We start from the raw sequence: 18,836 nt of genomic DNA on the forward strand, positions 1-18,836 counted from the left end.
TGAGTTACATAATATCCAAACCAGAAAATCATGATGAATTCACAAATAAAATTAAGATTAAACACAGTATAAACAAACACATAAAACCTTTACGACAAATAGCTATCTACAGGTAACACAGGTGAAACTGTGGCATAATTGTACAATTGTACATAATGAAGATAAGTCATTGTGAACATTCCTTGTGCAATCAATGACAATTCATCATTTCTCAAGGGTCCTATAAAATATAAGTGCTGCCTTAGTTCCTCACTTCTCTTCAACATTTTGTGAATCTGGATGTTAAAAATTCTTATGACCTTGCTGAATATTACCTCATTGGTCATTCTAAGTACAGATTTACAATTAAAATTGCATATTGGTAACGATGCAAAATCTGGTGAGATTCTCTGTACATTCCTGCATATATGCAGTCTTTTTATTACAAGGGAAAGGCAAGGCAAGGCAAAACGAGATGGACTTAGTGTGATCAGACACAAAGAGTGCCTTGTCCTTGTTTATAGCAGAAAAGAGGTATTTAAAACTAAGAGTTTTCTACCCTGTCACCACCTGGTGTTTCTGTGTTCGTTTTCTGTAGTGAATATATCTATAACTAAGCCAACACAACACAATACAAATTGAATTCAGTTTTTTCAGGGATGAATGCTCAATAGACAGGCTGCCACTAGAAACAGCTATGTGGCCTGCTGAGGAAGTACAACACGATTTCTTATTGTAGGACCTTGTACTCCACACTTTTGCTTACCCTCGCATAGTTACAAACTGAGATTACACTGCATGGCACAGAAAAAAAACTTCACTGTACTGTTCTTCCTCATCTTCTCTCAACTGGTAAAATGTGAGCTTTCCTGAACACCTTCAATGTTGACGTGTTCCATCACAGTACACCTGACCAGGGTTTGATGAACATGTACGCGATTCTGAAGAGCTGCTTTTATTAGCAGTATTTGCTTCACAAAAAAAAGATGTGGAAAAGGAGTCAGTAACACTACAAGCAACCACTGCCTTCTTCTGTGTCACAGGAGGATGTTTTACTTCAAATAATTGTCTTCAGATAAGCCTGCTCTCCAATAAAAAATAGACAGATATTTTAGGGAAACAGCTTGACAAAGGATAAGAAACCAACAGAGCAGAAAAGCATTTCTAAGCTTTCATTTAATTCAAAGACATATCAGGTGCTACAATGCTTCTGCTAATGTAAAGTTAAACAACAGGATTATCTAGTTATAAATCCAGAGTCATCTGCTTTCCTAATCATTCTTATAGCTTACTATTTTTGTTTATGCATGACTATTTAGTTGCCAAATGCAAAATACTAGGAAGATTTAAACTTTCATCAAACGCATTATAAATAGTGACAGATATTTTCTAACAAGTTTCTGAGCTTCAAATAAGCAATACTGCATGAATCTTGTTCTTTCGATTTTTTTTCTTGCCACTGTATTGCATATTCTTATTTATAGATGTGTATGATTATTCCCTACCCATTCAAATCACAAATTTTCTTATTTGTACTCTCTTGTGATAATTCTCTATCTGTGCAAATTGCTCATTCTCACCTTTGCTTTAATCAGTAATTCTAGAAATTGTTTTCTGTTAAAGCAGATAGCCTAAAAAGAGAACTGCAGAACTAAGGCAACAAATACAGATTTATAGATGGGAGAGGCCCTTAACTTTAACTACTCTGGGATTGACTGGGGAAATTCATAGAGTGATATTTGGAGAAGAAATCCCCCTCCTAGGACTGAATGTCAAACTGAGAGGGTCACACACTCAATCTATAATCGCTAGCAACTCCACCTCAACTGTGGGACCAGAAAATTTCATCATTTTACGGTAATCTTTCATATTGAGTAATTCTTTTCTGGCATGCTATCCCATCAATGCTGATTAATGTCAGTCTGCACAAAGCTACCAGGGGACTGACAGAATCTTCTCCTTATAGGCTTGGGATCTGCTCATTTCTCTGAGATCATCTGATGTTGTTGCACTTATATTTCATTAGAATATAACAAAAACGCTCTATTTCAAAAAACCCACAAATTCTCCAGTTGTAGCATATCAGTTTAATTCCAGCTAATGGTCTTTCCATCAGACTCCTGCCCCTAAACGTTGAGACACTCTGCCCTGTGGACTACCATCACTCTTGGTTTTATTTCCAAACTAACTCATTCTCAGGACCCATTCTGCAGAAAGGCAACTTATTCCTTCAGGGAAAAAGGCAAAGCATGGCCAAGAGGTTAGTTTGCTCCTGTTAGAGAACATGGATGCAAACCATGCCAAGACTGGCTCCTTCTGCCAAGGGCACTCTGACTGTTCCAGCATGCTATGTATCCTCACATGCCTTCACAACATGCCTGATAGCAAACTATCATGCCTCTAGCTTCAAGTTTCAAGAATAGCATTGCTGTGGGCTGTATTATTTTGGGTGCTTAGAACTGAAGGAACCATACATACACATAAAACAAAGAATATGTCAAGGCCAAAGAAACACTTCATGAGCCAAAGGCAATGCGATGTGGTGACAGCATATCTGCTCCAGATGGTGGCAGGTCATTCCATGTCACAGTACACAAACACAGTATAGATCCTGCCTTTGTAAGAGACTAGGAGATAACCCAATCAACCAAATAAATAATGAAATTCATGAAAGGGAGAGAGAAAACAAATATGGGAAGCAAGTATGGAAGAAAAGAATTATGCTCTGGTTCTTCATGTTAGTCTTCATTGAGTAGTTTAGAAACCAGAATAATTATCTCTTTTACAATGACAAAATCTTGAAAGCTGCTCATAACAGTTCTAGAACACCACATTTGTCAACTGGGTATTTTAAGAACATTAACTTAATATATAATCAACTCTGAACTAATCATAAAGATCATGAAATGCTCATAAATTGCTACTAAGGAAACCAAAAACCTTGAGAGAAAATGGTTAAATATTTAATAAATAGTTAATTAAATCTTGGGAGTCCAATTACGTTTAAGGGAATTTTAAAGAAAACACTACAAAAGAAACTGGAGGACTGGAGTAGCCAAAGAAAAAGAACTTCAAAAACATGTTTGTACAGAAATGCTCATTAATCTGCTAGGCAACTGAATGTCAATAATTTAACTGACTTATTTAAATATGCATGCTTTTTTTCCAGTGTATTTTAAGGCATTTTATTCCATACAATCAATTTTTGAGGTTACCCCAAATCCAAAACAGATGGAAGTTAATAAGGAAAAACTAGAAAGTTGAAGCATAATTATAATTTTTAACACACTTTTATGTATGAGAATTTGTCTAACTGCGCTAGTGTTTACAGCGTAACTAATACCAACAGTACTCATCTAAATAATTGTTATGTTAGGGTCAAATTATCCCAACATCAAGTCTGGATAGAAAAAGAAGTCATATTTCTTGATGAATACCACTTAGAAGTATAATTTTATTGTTAAGTGGTTTGGTTTAGAAATGTTAGATATTTCTAGCAGTTTTTAAATTATTATAATTAATTGACTTGAGACACACTATGACAATAAAAGCCAAGTAAAAATATTTATTTTGCATAACTTTACAGAAATATTACTGTTGCCTTCAAATGAGCGTCACCATTAAATAAAAATGCACAGAACACACTGAAGCCTACGTACAAAGATAGGAACTTAGATATAAATTTTAAAGTTCTCTTCAAAAGGCAGTTTTCACTGCTAGTATTAATTCCTTTACATTCACTACACCGTTACTTCTTGTTAGTATTGGCTTTCAGTCCTTCATTTGGTTCTCAAGCTACTGAAGAATGCTTATCTCCAACCAATGGAAAGTACCTTTCCAACTACAATGTACCCTCATATATAATCACTAAAATTGCAGAATCCCTTTCATATAATGATTTGTTGATTTTGTTTTTATCTATTCTTTGAGACATCAAGTCTGTGCAATGTGGTCTCTTCCCCACCACTGCATTTAAGTACTTATGTAATACTTCAATTAACAGTGCCACATTCTTGCCATTTTTATTCACACATTTTTTAATTCCTTCACAAATAGGCACCTTTCTTGTGTTTCTCAATACTTCCCTGCACATAGTGACTTTTCTAGAATAATTTCCAAAACTTCAGTAAACTTACTACTTTCTTAAAGACTTGTGTATTCAAATTTTCCAAGCAACTGTTTCCTCAATGTAAGACAGTTTTCAATCACTTTCTCATCATGCATTTTTCTATTCTCGCTTTTCCCCTTCAACAATTTAAAAAAGCGAAGCGTACTTGATATAGTCTACTTTTAATTGAAAGGACTTTTTCCTTATAGGTTTTTCCTGATAATATTAGAAGTACCTTCTAATGCTCTTGGCTCCTCCTACACTGTCCTCCTACTCTTCTGTTCTCTACAGAAAATGCGTGGCTAGTTCTATAGATTTTTTTGTGTACTTTCCACTGCCAGTGTCATCTGAAAGTCCTTCTTTACCCCAGGTATTTTTTAACAATTACACATGAAGAGCATAGGTTACATTTTATGTATTTCAATGCAACATAGAACTTCATCTTTTTTACATATTGAGTTGAAACAGTTCATAATCTACAAACAAATAATCCTCTTTTTATGTTACCAGCATTTCCTCCATGGTCATAAAAATATTCCTTCATTTATACAGTGGCTTTTACTCAGCACCCAGAGACTAATAAAAGCAAGAAGACAATTAGATAAACAGGAATATGTTAGAAAGAGGGAGAAAATCATGCTGAGCTGCCAGTTAGGAGAATAGCGTAAAAAATAGATTCGCCTAAAAGTACCAAATCATCTGATGAGAAAAGGAGCAATAGAGGTCCTGCTCTGAAGGTGTTTGGACTAACAGGTCAGAAAAATACACACAACAGCCTGTCTCTGGCAATAAATGAGCGAGCCCTCAATCTATGGGAAAAAGAAAATAAAATTAAAAAATCAAATTAAGAACTATCTTTTCAACTTGTGAAGTTTTCTGAAAGTACACATTCGTTAACCACTATATGACACAGTAGGATGACTGTTAACTACCTTAAATGTGTATTTTTATATATATATATAAAATATTATCCTGCTGCTTTTCTGTATTCTTACTCAGGAATACGACATGCTTCCATAAATTCCGTCGTAATTATTACTTGGAAATACTTGCAATATGCAGAGCCACTCCTTCAGTCAATGCCAAGGGTTATTAACACTTCTAAAAATGTTACTAATCCAAGTATGGGAATCTACCCTTTAGCTCCAACTATGTAAACATGGTCATAATTTTCACTTTTGAACACTGTTTGGTTTTGATCTTTCTTATTATTCATACATGTCCAAACATTGGTTTATCTTTTAAGGCACAGCAGTTGTACTTGACCAAATGATCTTTGAACCTGGAAGAACACATAAGGTGCTAACTCTTCATCAGAAGATATATTCTGATGCCTTGCCAATTTCAGAACTTTATTTTTAATATTGTGTAATATGCACACTCATTTACTAAGTTATCTGTGTTTCTTCATCAACGACTAGTACTCTAAAGCAACTCAAAGGTCTTTATCTTTGCCTTGTCAAAAGTTATCTCCTTAAAAATATCCTACAATAGAAACTAGATGAGTATTTATCACTCTTGTTCCTGATGTGCATGTGGAGCGTTTATGATGTCTAAGCACGTTTTAGATTACTCTTCACTGCTAACAACTTACACATCTTTCTTGAAATGCTAAGGCTGCTTGCATCTCTGTTTAGTCACTTATTTTTCTTCTGATTAGAGATGAGTCATACAATCTGGTTCTAGACTGTTTTTTAAAAAATGAAATTACTTTTCAGTTACCAAGAGCAATACTTCTTTTTCTAGTATATAATTACTTGTTTTCTCAACCTTGTTTGTAACGATACGATTTGTCTTACCTAACTTTACACAGCTAAATGTTATTCACACTATCTTAAAATAGGCATCTCTCATAAGAGTGGGATGAATCCCCAGCTAGACGTGCCTGTCTCCCTTTATAACACATGAAGCTAACAAGCTCACCTAACATATGCCTGGAGCAAGTAATTCAAAATGTTAAAATGGAAAGTGCATAACATTAGTTTACCCACTTCTCGCCCAGGGGACATGATGCAAATATATATGTTTTAAAACACTCTGAAACGCAAACGCAACCTTGTATGGGGTTTGTGTGGCAAGGTTTTGGTCGTTTGCGGGGGCTACAAGGGGCAGTTTCTGTGAGAAGCAGCTATGAGCTTCCCCTGTGTCTGACAGAGCCAGCAGCAGTCAGATACAAGATGCACCTGCTGCTGCCCAAGGCCAAGCCCATCAGCAATGGTGGGAGCACCTCTGGGATAACGTATTTAAGAAGAGCGGGGGGGGACGGGACAGAACCTGCACAACACCAGTAGCAGCCAGAAGAGAGGAGTGAGAATATGTGAGAAAATCAACTCTGCACACACCCAGGTCAATGAGGAAGGAGGGGAAGAAGGTGCCAAAGCAGAAATTCCCCTGCAGCCTATAGTGAAGACCATGGTGAGGCAGGCTGTCCTCCCTGCAGCCCTTGGAGGTTAATGGTGGAGCAGATATCTACCTACAGCCCATGGAGGATCCTACATCAGAGCAGGTGGATGCCTGAAGGAGGCTGTAACCTCATGGGAAGCCTGTGCTGGGCCAAGATCCTGGCAGGACCTGTGGACTCACGGAAAGAGAGGAGCCCAAGCTGGAGCAAGTCTGCTGCCAGAATTTGTGATCCCATGGGGGAACCACACTGTAATAGTCTGCTTCTGAAGGACTGTACCCCATGGCAGGGACCCATGGACTCACATTGGAGAAGTTCATGGAGAATTGTCTCCCATGGAAGGGACACCACAATGGAGCAACAGAAGAGTGTGAGGAGTCCTCTGCCAAAGAGGAAGGAGTGGCAGAGGCAACATGAGATAAACTGACCAGAACTCCCATTCCCCAGCCCCCACACCACTTGGGGGGAGAAGGTAGAGAAAATCAGGAGTGAAACTGAGCCCACGAAAAAGGGAGGGGAGGGGGGAGGCGTTTTAACATTTAATTTTTATTTTTCATTATACTACCCTGATTTGATTGGTAATAAATGAAATTAATTTTTCCCTAGGTCAAGTTTGGTTTTCCCACGATGGTAACTGGTGAGGGATCCATCCCTGTCCTTAACTCAACCCGTCAGCAAAGGTTATATTTTTTCTCCCCCGTCCAGTTGAGAAGGGGGAGTTATACTGCCCACTTTGCTGGACACCTGGAATCCAGCCAGGGTCAACACACCACACACCTCAAAAATAAAATTCCCTAAAATATAATCTCCCTCCTAAGCCTGTTTGGAATTCTTTATCTCTGCAAGGTGCTTTTTGGTTGAATGGTGCATTTTTCTTTCTTGTAGGAGCCATGTACACACTAATTCATATGGGACACCACCTTTTTTCTTTTTCCTGTTTAATGTTCACTATGTTCAGAGAACCTGAATAGTTATGCTGCTTCTTCTTATGAAGCCAGTTTTGCCTCTCACTTCCACTGCAGAGCTTTCAAACTCTGTCAGTGGGCCATACTCTTTTTTTCACTTCTTTAGTCACCTGCACTGTTTAGGACCCTCCCCCTTAGTTGTTATCAGTTCACACTGGTTCTGGCAACTGAAGAGTTACCAAGTAGTTACTTTTGCTCTTCTAAATTATTCATATTGATTACTTTGACAAAGACCTCCCTCCATTTTTATTACAGTGGCTACTCCAAGTTATCGTAAAAAGTATTTTAATATTGTAGACCTTTTTACACATTGCAAGCTCCATAGAACAAAGAATATCTATTTCTTTTTGTATACAGCACCTAATAAATTTTAAAGACTATTTTAGTATTAACAATAGTATTAGGCACAGATGGTAATCATCCCATATCTTCTTTAATAGCATCCTATGCTCATCTCAGCAAATATGGCTTCTTATTTGTTTGAGTAACCTAACACTCCAAGTTTATCTTTGCCTTCTAGAAATGAGTTCTCCATTGGCCTATCACATTTACCTAAAGAATCAGATTATTTGCAGATTTTATTGCCCTTCCCTCCTTAACTGTTCTCTTTCTTGCATTTTGACTGAGATATCAAGTGAGTATAACTGACATGCTAAACTCAGTTCAAGTACTATAAATACTGCACGTTTCCTAGAGATGCTTCTACAAAAACAAATATAGGGTGAACAAGATCTCAATTCAATGGATTAAACCTCAATTTAGGATCTTTAGGTGCTCAGTTCTGTAAGATTTTTTTATAATGAGATAATTACTAACACAGAAGTGCATGTAGCTGTTTCACAGTCTCTCACAATGTTTACTGCCTGTTTCCCAGACCTTTGGATAGCATCAACCTCACCTCTCTTGAAGACTGGTTTTGGAATGGATCACTTACTTGGTAATACGGTCAATGTTAGCGATTTGCTTCTGGTTCCGGATTATTTCTATAGCTGCCCAAAGATGCTGGATAGCCTTTGTATCTGCCTGTCGTCTCTTCGTTAAGCGTGCCATGACCTGTTTACTCAGTCAGCTGCAGCCAATAAATAATAAAAAAAAAAACCACCAAAAAGTTAATCATTAAATACGAAACGATCATCCTGTAATGAATATGATTACAAGGAAAATTTCGTTAACCTATAGCAACTCAATCTGTATACAGTAGGATGTTTTCTTACACTTAAAGAGCAGTAAAACCAAAAAGAAATAGTTTACAAGAACACCTTTCACATCACATAATATACACAGAAGACAAAAGGTGAGCAGTAAAGTTATCAAATCAATAGCAAATTACTTACTTATCAAACTGGTTATGAAAAGTCATTTATTTTACATCTCAGTTCCCTAAAATCTGGTAAAAAGCAGAACCTACCCTAGCCTGAAGCTTCCACAGCCTCCTGCATTGCCCCAAATCCTTAAAAATAGTGACTGGTGCTTGACTACATTACACAGTGTAAGCATGAACTCTGACACAGAGAAAAAGCTGGACCCACAGTTTAGTACACAGTATAGTTCCCAGAGTAATATTGCCATATTTTCATAATTTACAACTATTAAAAAAAATCCATTCTACATGCACAAAGTAGAAGCATATTTTCATGGATGATAAATATTTAAAAAAATATTTTGGAGCAATTCTATTTCCTGTAACACACTAAAACCCAACAGGACCGAAGTGCTTCTGATGGCATTTACCCATCTAACCAACCCTGAATGGGAACATAATGAGCATCTGGCTTTGTTTACAAATTTTCCAAAAGCTCAAGGCAATGAGTTCAGATAAGCCATAAATCGCCTACAGCTCTACTACAGGCACAGAATCCCTTTTTAAAAGCTTAATGATGCATTTTGATCACTAAATAAGTTTCTTCCAGTGCCACCACTTTCTCAATGAAAAAAAAAATGACTGATTTATGACAGCTACCAAGGTCTATAATTTATTTTAGAGCTCTGTCCTCAAAATGAACTTTGTGGTATGCATGCAGATACTTGTAACTAGCAGAACAATAATTTCAGTAACCCAAAATAATATAAAAAAGGCAAAAAACATTACACCATCTGTGCAATGTAAAAAATGGGAATTTGAGTATTAAGTGTCCCTCCTCTCAAATTCACAAAAATTAAACAGATTCAAATATGCCATCATTTGCAGCAACGCCATTTTCAAGTCAATGGGACCTAAAGGTACTTGTCTAAGAAGACCATTGAGTTCCAGATTCAATATTATCTCAGCAACTCTCATGCACTTTACAGTTGTAATGAAAAAAGTGTAACATTCTATTATTAAGGGGGAAAAAATGACTGAACAACATTAAACTTAATGTTACATAGCCCATTTAAAAAAAATAAGAAAATAAAAAAGATGATGTGAAGTGATATGTGCACATCGAGTTGCCAATTGTGTGTGTGGCTGCTGGAGATAGCAGGGAAGGGCAGAAGAGAGCAGAGCTCATGGAGACACAGTGTAGACATGCAGGGACCCCACAGTTTTGCTTTAGAAAGCTCTTCCCACTGGGATTTAAAGCAAGGGCAACTGGATGGATCTCCCAGAAAAGTAAGGCCAAGAATACATTTTTTCAGGGAAGGATAAAAGGGAATATGACAGAGATACAGATAGGAGTGACAGCCGGTAGATAGCACTGCCTAAAAATTATTCAGAGAAAGAATGCCTTTGCTGGGAATAGTGGGGGACGACCCTGTGTCCCTGTGAGCTCCTCTGCATTCATTTCACAGAACATGAAGACATTACAAGTAAAAACCCCATCCTGATTTCTAAGAGAAACACGATTATTTGCAGAATTTAAATCTTAAGAAAAACAGACCTGTAAAAAACAGAGAAGGGTTAGACACTAATACGACAACCTTTACAGCCCTGCTCTCATAGGATAAAATTCCTTAGGAAAGAACTGACTAAAAGTCACGTAATTTCTTTTATTCTAGCTCTCCTCAATGAACCTGCTTTAAAAAGCTGTCAGCCCATGCAGCAGTTGACAGGCTGGACACAGAGCCTCTTACACAGTGTCACGTCCATATGTGAGGATCAAGGGGGAAATATTCATCCTTCTCAACCCTGGTAACAGTGTGAAACAGCAGGTCTGTTCTCAGTTTATTTAGTAATAAATGAAGTGAGTCCTGTTATCCTAAGTACTCTGAAAATAACTCTTATTTTTGGCAGCCTGAAAGCCATGCTCAGCATGACTGGCAGAGTGGGAAGGAGGGTGTTTTCTCTCACAGCCCTGCGATGCCTGGGAACCTCATCTTCTGCCCCACGTCCCTCTGATGTACCTGGAGCCAAGGCTGACCTTTGGGGCTGCGGAATTCCCTCGTGTTTCTCCAAGGAGGAGCCACACACAAGACAGGAAGAGGGAGAGTGAAGGACTGCTGTAATTACAGATTTTTGGAGCAGCATGGTTGTGGAGCTGCACCTTTGATGACCACCAGCGGCAAATGGAAACCTCACCCTCCAATATGGGTTCTCCATTTCCTTTGGAGTGAAACTCCTGACCATTCCTTTGACCCATCCTTATCACACTTACTGGGCTCAGAGCACCAAACACCATGCCCTGTGCCATGGCTAACACCAGCCTGCGGTACAGGTGTCACCTCCCAGACCCCAGCCGCTACAGGAAGGTCACTCCGTGGGCCCAGACAGGACCTGGTCTGAAATAAACCCTGCAAAATGCAGGGAGTGCCGATGCTGCCCAAACTGCTCCCTCTTGGCTGGTCCCCCATCCCCACAATGGCTCACACAGGCACTGCCACCCGCTGCCCTCTTCTTGTCTAGAAAATAAAGTGGTAAGAATTCTTGTACGTGGGACACAGCATTCACACGAGTTTTGGGTTTTTTTTCGTAAGATACAGTTAATTTTACCTGGTGTTCTGCCTTCAAAGAATATACATTTCATTTTCATAGCTTAGGTTTACTATTGAAGGACACTTATTAAACTCAAGTGTAGACACTCCACTATTGCAACAGGAGTTCCTATACACCACATTTCCAAAAATATAAAAATAGATTTTCTTTTTTCCAAAATGCCAGATCACTTTAGCATTATTTTCACCTCCTCATTGTGTGGAGTAGAAGAAATATAGAGACTTTATAAAGAAAAAGATTAAAAGATTGTGGAGTGTTTATTGCTTTCATTGCAGTCACCCTTTGTAGAAAAACTAACCACACGTCTACTGCTGCAAAAATATAAGCAGTTTTATCTATTATTGTAAAATCTTAACGTTAATTTGTATCACACTAGTAATAGTCCATAAATAGTGCTACTTCCAAGCAACAGAAAATGTTCCCAGTATTTTAACATGCACAACTTACTCATGCAAATAATAGTTTCAAATTTAATGGGAGATATATTATATTCTTAAATCAATATTTATCACTCCTGATTGTTTGCTTATGTGTGGGTACGCACACAGACACGCAAGAGAACAAGCACAAACATCTAGTGCGTGTGAGTATGTGTAAGAATCTATGGCCCGGAGGTTACATACCAAAAGAGGCTGATTCATCCAAGCAGTGTTTTAAAGCAGTGAGAACTCCAGAGGCTGGTTAGAACCACAATACTGAAATGTATATTTACATATAAATGCCTGACGATGTTTCTCAGCCCCCTCTTTCCTTACAGCATTCATTTCAACATCCTGGAAAGAAAAACTAAAAGCCGAAGCAAACGTTCATTTCCCACTTGTGATTTGTTGGTCATCATATTTGTTTAGCTATGGTATTCCCTGTCCATACAAAACTATTTGCTTCATGCCATTTCTGTCATGTTCTGCTACAAAGTTTATGGTAGGATACAGCTGCTTAGAGAAAGACTGGCAAACAAAGATGGCTAAAAATCTAAGAAGTTTTACCAGTAAAATGCCTCTTAGGTTTTGTAGACATCCACGGAACCTGCACAATATAAGAAGGATTCTTCTAATAAAGGAAGTTTTGTGTTGCTGACGTGCCAGCCCACAGACTGCCATCACACTCTCACTCACACAGGACTCAGAGCAAATAATTTATCTTCTCATTTTCAATTCTCTAACTGTTCCTCAGTGCAATCTGAGTAATTTTTTTACATACTTTATATTTTAAAACCCCCTTGAATGTACAACATTTTGAAAAGCATACCCCTTTATTACACAACTTTCCTCAAGAGCCAAATGTAAACCAGGAACAGCGAACAAGCACGCTCAACGAACTGTGCTTTATCTTGTGAATGCACACAGCATGGCTTATCTTCTCAAAGCCCATAGCAAAACGTGCTTTGCCATGCAGTGGCAATGTTACAGCAGTGGCAAAGCAGACTTACTGTCAAAATAGCAAGGCACCAGTCGTTAGACACACACTTGGCCAAATCAAATGATGTACAGTTGCCTGTTGCAATAGTGGAGGATACGGAAATCTGCACTGCAAGTCAAAAAAAAACCAAAACCAAAATGAAAAATCACCTTGCAGCACGTCTAGGGATTCAGTCCAAGGAAGCTCCTGATCTGCTGCTTCCATTCAATTTAGCAGACACTATCAGGTACTAAGTTTAGCTGGAGCTCTCCCTACAGACAGAAACAACTGAAAGGTAGTCAAATGTTGCCATGCTTCAGCTGTTAAATCATAGAATCATTTAGGTTGGAAAAGACCTTTAAGATCATTGAGTCCAATTGAAAACCTAACACTGCCAAGTCCACCACTAAACCACATACCTAAGCACCGCATTTGTAAAAACTTCCAGGGAAGGAGATTCCATCACTGCCCTGGGCAGCCTGTTCCAATGCTTGATAACCCTTCTAGTAAAGAAATTTTTCCTAATATCCAATCTAAACCTTCCCTGACACAACTCGAGGCCATTTCCTCTCACCGTTTGGGATGATGCTTATTGTTTGGGAGAAGAGACCAACACTTGCCTCACTATGATCTCCTTTCAGGTAGTTGTAGAGGGCGATAAAGTCTCCCCTCGGGCTCCTTTTCTCCAGAAGAAACAGCCCTAGTTCCCTCAGCAGCTCCTCATAACACTTGTACTCCAGTCTCTTCACCAGTTTCATGGCCCCTCTGTGGACACGCTTGAGCAGCTCAATGCGTTCTTGCAGTGTGGGGCCCAAAACTGGACACAGTATCTGAGGTGTGGCCTCACCAGTGCTGAGTACAGGGGGACAGACAATCACTTCTCTGGTCCTGCTGGCCACACTACTTCCGATACAAGCCAGGATGCTGCTGGCCTTCTTGGCCATCTGGGCACACTGCTGGCTGATGTTCAGCCAGCTACTGACCAACACTCCCAGGCTGTTTTCCACTGGACAGCCTTCCGGCCAACCTTCCCCAAGCCTGTAGCATTGCATGGGGTTGTTGTGACAATGCAGGACTCAGCACTTGGCCTTGTTGCACTTCATACCAAGTGGGCTCAGACCACTTGATACAGTCTGCCCAAATCCCTGTGCAGAGCCTTCCTTCCCTCACGCAGATCAACACTCCTGCCTAATTTACTGTCATCTGCAAACTTACTGGGAGTGCACTTGATCCCCTCATCCAGATCATTGATAAAGATCTTAAACAGAACTGGCCCAAACATTGAGCCCTGGGGAACACCATTTGTGGCTGGCCATCAACTGGATTTAACTCCATTCACCATAACTCTTTGAGCCTGGTCATCCAGTCACATTTTTACCCAGAGAAGAGTACACCCATCCAAGCCATGAGCAGCCAGTAACTCCAGGAAAATGCTGTAGGAAACAGTGTCAAAGGCTTTACTGAAGTCTAGGCAGACAACATCCACGGGCTTTCTCTCACCCACTAAGCGGGTCATCTTGTCACAGAAGGAGATCAGGTTAGGCAGATAGAACTTGCCTTTCATAAGCCCATGCTGACTGGGCCTGGTCACCTGGTTTTCCTATACATGCTGCATGATAGTGCTCAAGACGTTCTGCTCCATAACCCACCAAGGGGAGGTTGACAGGCCTGTAGTTCCCCAGATCCTCCATCTGGCCTTTCTTGTAGATGGGCACATTTGCTAACGCCCAGTCAACTAAGACCTCTTGGGTTAGCCAGGACTGCTGATAAATGATGGAAAGTGGCTTGGTAAGCACGTCCACCAGCTTGCTCAGTACCCTTGGGTGGATCTCCTCCAGAATTGTGCACCTCTAAGTAGAGTAGCAAGTCACTATTTCCCTTTGGATTATGCGGGCTTCGTTTTGCTCCCCATCCCTGTCTTTCAGTTTAGGTACCAGAGAACAACTGGTCACTCCATGGAACTTAGGAGAAGAGGACATTAAGTACCTCAGCTTTTTTCTCATCCTTTGTCACTATGTTTCCTCTCCCATCTTCCAAGGAAAATATGATGCTTCTGAAAAATCTAACTAATGAATTGGACCTTGCACTGAGGCAGACAGTGTTGCAGTTGGGTCCTGCTTCTCTGATGGGAGCTGCTAATTAAGCGCTGACAAGCAGTAGCATGTCAAATCTCCTGCTCATACTTCACTGTAAGAGGCCACCTGTGGTGCTAGTCCCTTTCAGTGCAAAGTCAAACAGGTTAAACTTCATCCCTGCTATTAGCCACCATTTGGCTGTGATTTGGTATGCACTTAATTGCAATGGAAAGACAATTTAAGAAGTTAAATTGCCACTGCTCAGCTGCTAGTTTCTGCCTTTCAGCCCTGCATCCCTGGGGCTTCCTATTATTTCTTCCAAACTTCACGGTGAAAAGATTTCAAGCTCAATGTGAGGAAGAAGCTAGGCTCAATCCTAGCTTTTGTGGCTTTCATGTTGTGAGACTGGCGTAGTTTAGGTGGCTAGGAAACTTGGACAGAGTCTTAGCTTTATATGTATATGCACATTATAATATGGGCTATAGCATCTATCCTAAAGTATAAATTTTTATAGTAAGTATAAAATTGTATATATCAGCAGTACAAGTAGTTCCAAATGTTTAGTGCTTTGTTCTTGTATTAAATAGGAGCTACTTATTAAAATCTACATTATGAATTTACAAGTTGATGCAGAGTTTGTGTCCATGAACCTTATACACATCTTTGTTGTATACTCTGAAGCTCTGCAAATTTATAGTTTACAATTTAAACTGCTGTTAAAACATATCTTTCATCACCAGCTTAGTAGGAGGGTAAGCTCTTAAGTCTTTCCTTCCTAGAATAACTGAGAAAAAAAGCGGTAACTACCGTATTTTTACATATGGAATGTACATGTGAAAATGTTTTGACTGAGCAGCAGGGAAAGTCATGCATGAGAGGGAAACCAAAAGAAAGCTTAACTTCAGCTTTGCCTTCCAGATCTGGTGATCCAAAAGCGTGGCGAGTAGCTGTTCGGTGAGGACAAATCTCTTGGCAAGGCTAATCCCACATTTTGCTTACCATCTACTTGCCTTCCTCATTGTGCAGTATTACGAGCATAACCTAAGGATTAGCTGGGCATCTGGTAGCAGGAGACCCTCTTTTACAAGAGAGCACGTTACCAAAAAAGACAGCTTTTACATATGATCTCATTTTCAAATGTTTAAGAATAAGCAAGTGTTTGATATCATTAGGTATTTATTCTGGACTTAATCCTAACTCACTAAAATCAACAAATGCCTTTCTGCTGACTTTCCAGGGTTTTGGAGTAAATTTTGAACTGCTGACTGCTCTTCCATATGCAAACAACGAAAAACTCAGGGAGGTGTTCAATGATGTTAGTGAGGCTGAAAGATGCAACAAAGGCATATGGCTGAAATTGATAAAAATTCTTTGCTAATTAAACTAAACTGAGAAAATCAGAATATAAATTAATAAAAGTTACTGAATTCTTCAGTGTGTCCTTTTTGTATTAAGGGATCATTAGTTCATGCTGTAATGCTGTCATTTTGGAAGCTATTAAACTCTAGAAGATTCTTGGATGTTGCACTAGTGTCACTCCTGATGAAAATCTTTACATTTCACTGTTATATTAAAGTGCACACAGTCTGTTCTAGAGAGATATTTACAAGCATAATTATCCTAAATATTTCACATGTGCAAGTGAAATAACTGTTGTAATGCCCAACCCCACCTTTTGCATTTCCCGCGTGTTAGCTTTGTACCCTTGATGTCACACAACTTTTTGAGTGAGGTTTTGCATAACTCCACTAAAGCACAGTACTGACAGAAAACAAGACGATGTGAATACAGAACTGTATTGTTCTGCTTCTTTCCTTCTGCAATTTCATTTTTTTTCCAACTTCAGTTCGCAAAACACAAGAAAGCTTTTGCTATTACCTTGTGCCACTCCAAGATGGCAGTGAGCCACTGCAGAAATCAGAGCCAAGGACAGGACAGAATTAAAGGCCCTAAGAATAGTTTTGCTACACATGTGTAAGCTCTCTTTTAACCCCGATATTGCATTTACTTCATTTGTATTGTATTTAATGCAAATTGATTAACTTAAGTGTTTTTCACTGAGGCTAAGGAATACGATACTTGAATGTTAAGCTCAACCATTCTGAATCATCAGTGTACAAATAGTAGAACTCTCTTTTTGCTTTTGAAACCAAACCTGGACTTTCTTGTTTAATTAACTCAACCTGCTAGAGAGAACTCCACACAAATGTTGAGGTGCCACCCCAAAAGAGAATTTCTAAAAAGTCTAAGACAGTGTAAAAGGAGTATAACAAACCTGAGGCAAAGCATCAACAACAGCTTCTGAGAAAGACAGAGTAATATCCATACACCTCAAACAAAGGCTGTGAAAGTGGTTTTGTTTTCTAGGTAATACAAATATATGTACATGGCTAAAATGTAATCCTGTATTCTGCTGTCCATCCAGCCAACCCAAGTCTGGAATTTCACAGAAAATAGCAAATGCTGTCCTAAAAATTGGAAGGAAACTATCCTTTGTTTCTATCTGGCTGAAATAACTGAATACAACTTTATCTAGCAAAGGAAGTTTGGAGAAGAACACAACTGCCAAAGAAAATATAGTCAAAATGACCTAAATCAAAGAGCCAAAGCTGTTACCAGCAATGCAGCTACATCAACTTCTTTCAGTCAACAACTTTTTTTTGGTAATGGTCATCCTCTTTTACTCCTGGTGATGTGCCTAGGGAAGCTGAAGCACATAATATATTTTCTGCTAAAGATTTGTCTCAATACAATTTTTCATGTCTACAGGTTTCAAATTAATCTTTTTAAATAAGCAGTATTTTCCTTAATATTTCAACTTCTGGTAGGTATTAAATACATGAAGAATATATATATTTTCATAGCTAGCAACAAAATTAACAGTCATGTAGGAATATCAAGAACCGCAGAGGTGTTGTTCATGTAAGAAAACAATGATTCAAAGCTGCACCAAGGAGATTTACACTGCAAGTTAGGAAGCATTTCTTTACGGGCTGGTCAAACAGTAGAACAGGCTTCCTAGAAGGTGGTCAATGTCCCAAACCTGTCAGCATCTAAGAGACATTTAGATAATGCCCTTAACAACATACTTTAACTAGTGGTTAGCCCTGAATTGGTCAGGCAGTTGGACTAGATGATTGTTGTAGGCCCTTCCAGCTGAAATAGTCTAGTCTACACTACTCTATTGTATTCCACCAGTGAAAATGCATATACAGTTAATGAGCTTTGCAAACTTCTGAACGAATACAATGTCAATTAAAAAACATTTTAGTGCAGTTTGACCAAGGCTTAATTAATGAAATTAAGCTACACTAAAGTGTTTCCTCAATGGAGCTTTCACTAGTATAAATTGCTTTAAAAATACAGTTCTTACAAAGTGACGCAACTTTCTCATGAAGATAAGCTTTAGCTGCCGTAGTGACAAAGCCCCTTATCTCCAGGATGATGATGCGCTAGTATTAAACAACCTTTAAGATGTTCATCTCCAGTTGAACTCATCTTTCTTTAAAGAAATATTCCATACAAAAGACAATGAACCCAACTAACTTCCAACATCACTAAATAGCAGATGTCTCATACAAGGTAAAGAAGGACACCCTACACACTTCTCATTCCCTGTTATGACTGAAAAATAATGAGTTCTCTTCAGACTTATTTACTTGGGGAGTTGTCAAAAGTAACACTAGCACCCAAACGGGTTTCAGTGACACTTTGGCTGCCCTGTAGGAATGCACAGACGCACAGACACACAAGCAAGTTACACACACATGCCTTGATATAAGAGGCTTTAACTAACACGTTTTAAGTTCCATTTGCCACAGACTAAGAGCATGAAGAGGGTCAGTTACAGAAGATTAAGTGACATGTGGAGTCAGGATCATGTTCTGAACCCATGCTGCATGCCAATACAGGCTTTCTGTTGTTTAACTACAAGCACTATGAAATTCTATATTTTCCAAAGTAGCCTAAAGCACTGTAAGATGCTCGAGAAGAATCCATG

At 38.9% G+C, this 18,836-nt stretch overlaps 1 protein-coding gene across 3 annotated transcripts in view; it reads right to left on the reverse strand.

The window, feature by feature from the left end:
- The window catches only part of ZMYND11 (zinc finger MYND-type containing 11), a 108,313-nt gene that overhangs the window by 53,423 nt on the left and 36,054 nt on the right, over positions 1 to 18,836 (reverse strand). For all 3 annotated transcript variants that reach the window (XM_054057459.1, XM_009558313.2, XM_054057458.1), the window contains exon 2: positions 8,388 to 8,522. In XM_054057459.1, the coding sequence (XP_053913434.1) occupies positions 8,388 to 8,503 (116 nt within the window). In that variant the 5' untranslated portion in view covers positions 8,504 to 8,522. The remainder of the gene's footprint in view (positions 1 to 8,387; positions 8,523 to 18,836) is intronic.

This window comes from Cuculus canorus, chromosome 2 (genome assembly GCF_017976375.1).
Source record: "Cuculus canorus isolate bCucCan1 chromosome 2, bCucCan1.pri, whole genome shotgun sequence".
NCBI classification, from domain to species: domain Eukaryota; kingdom Metazoa; phylum Chordata; class Aves; order Cuculiformes; family Cuculidae; genus Cuculus; species Cuculus canorus.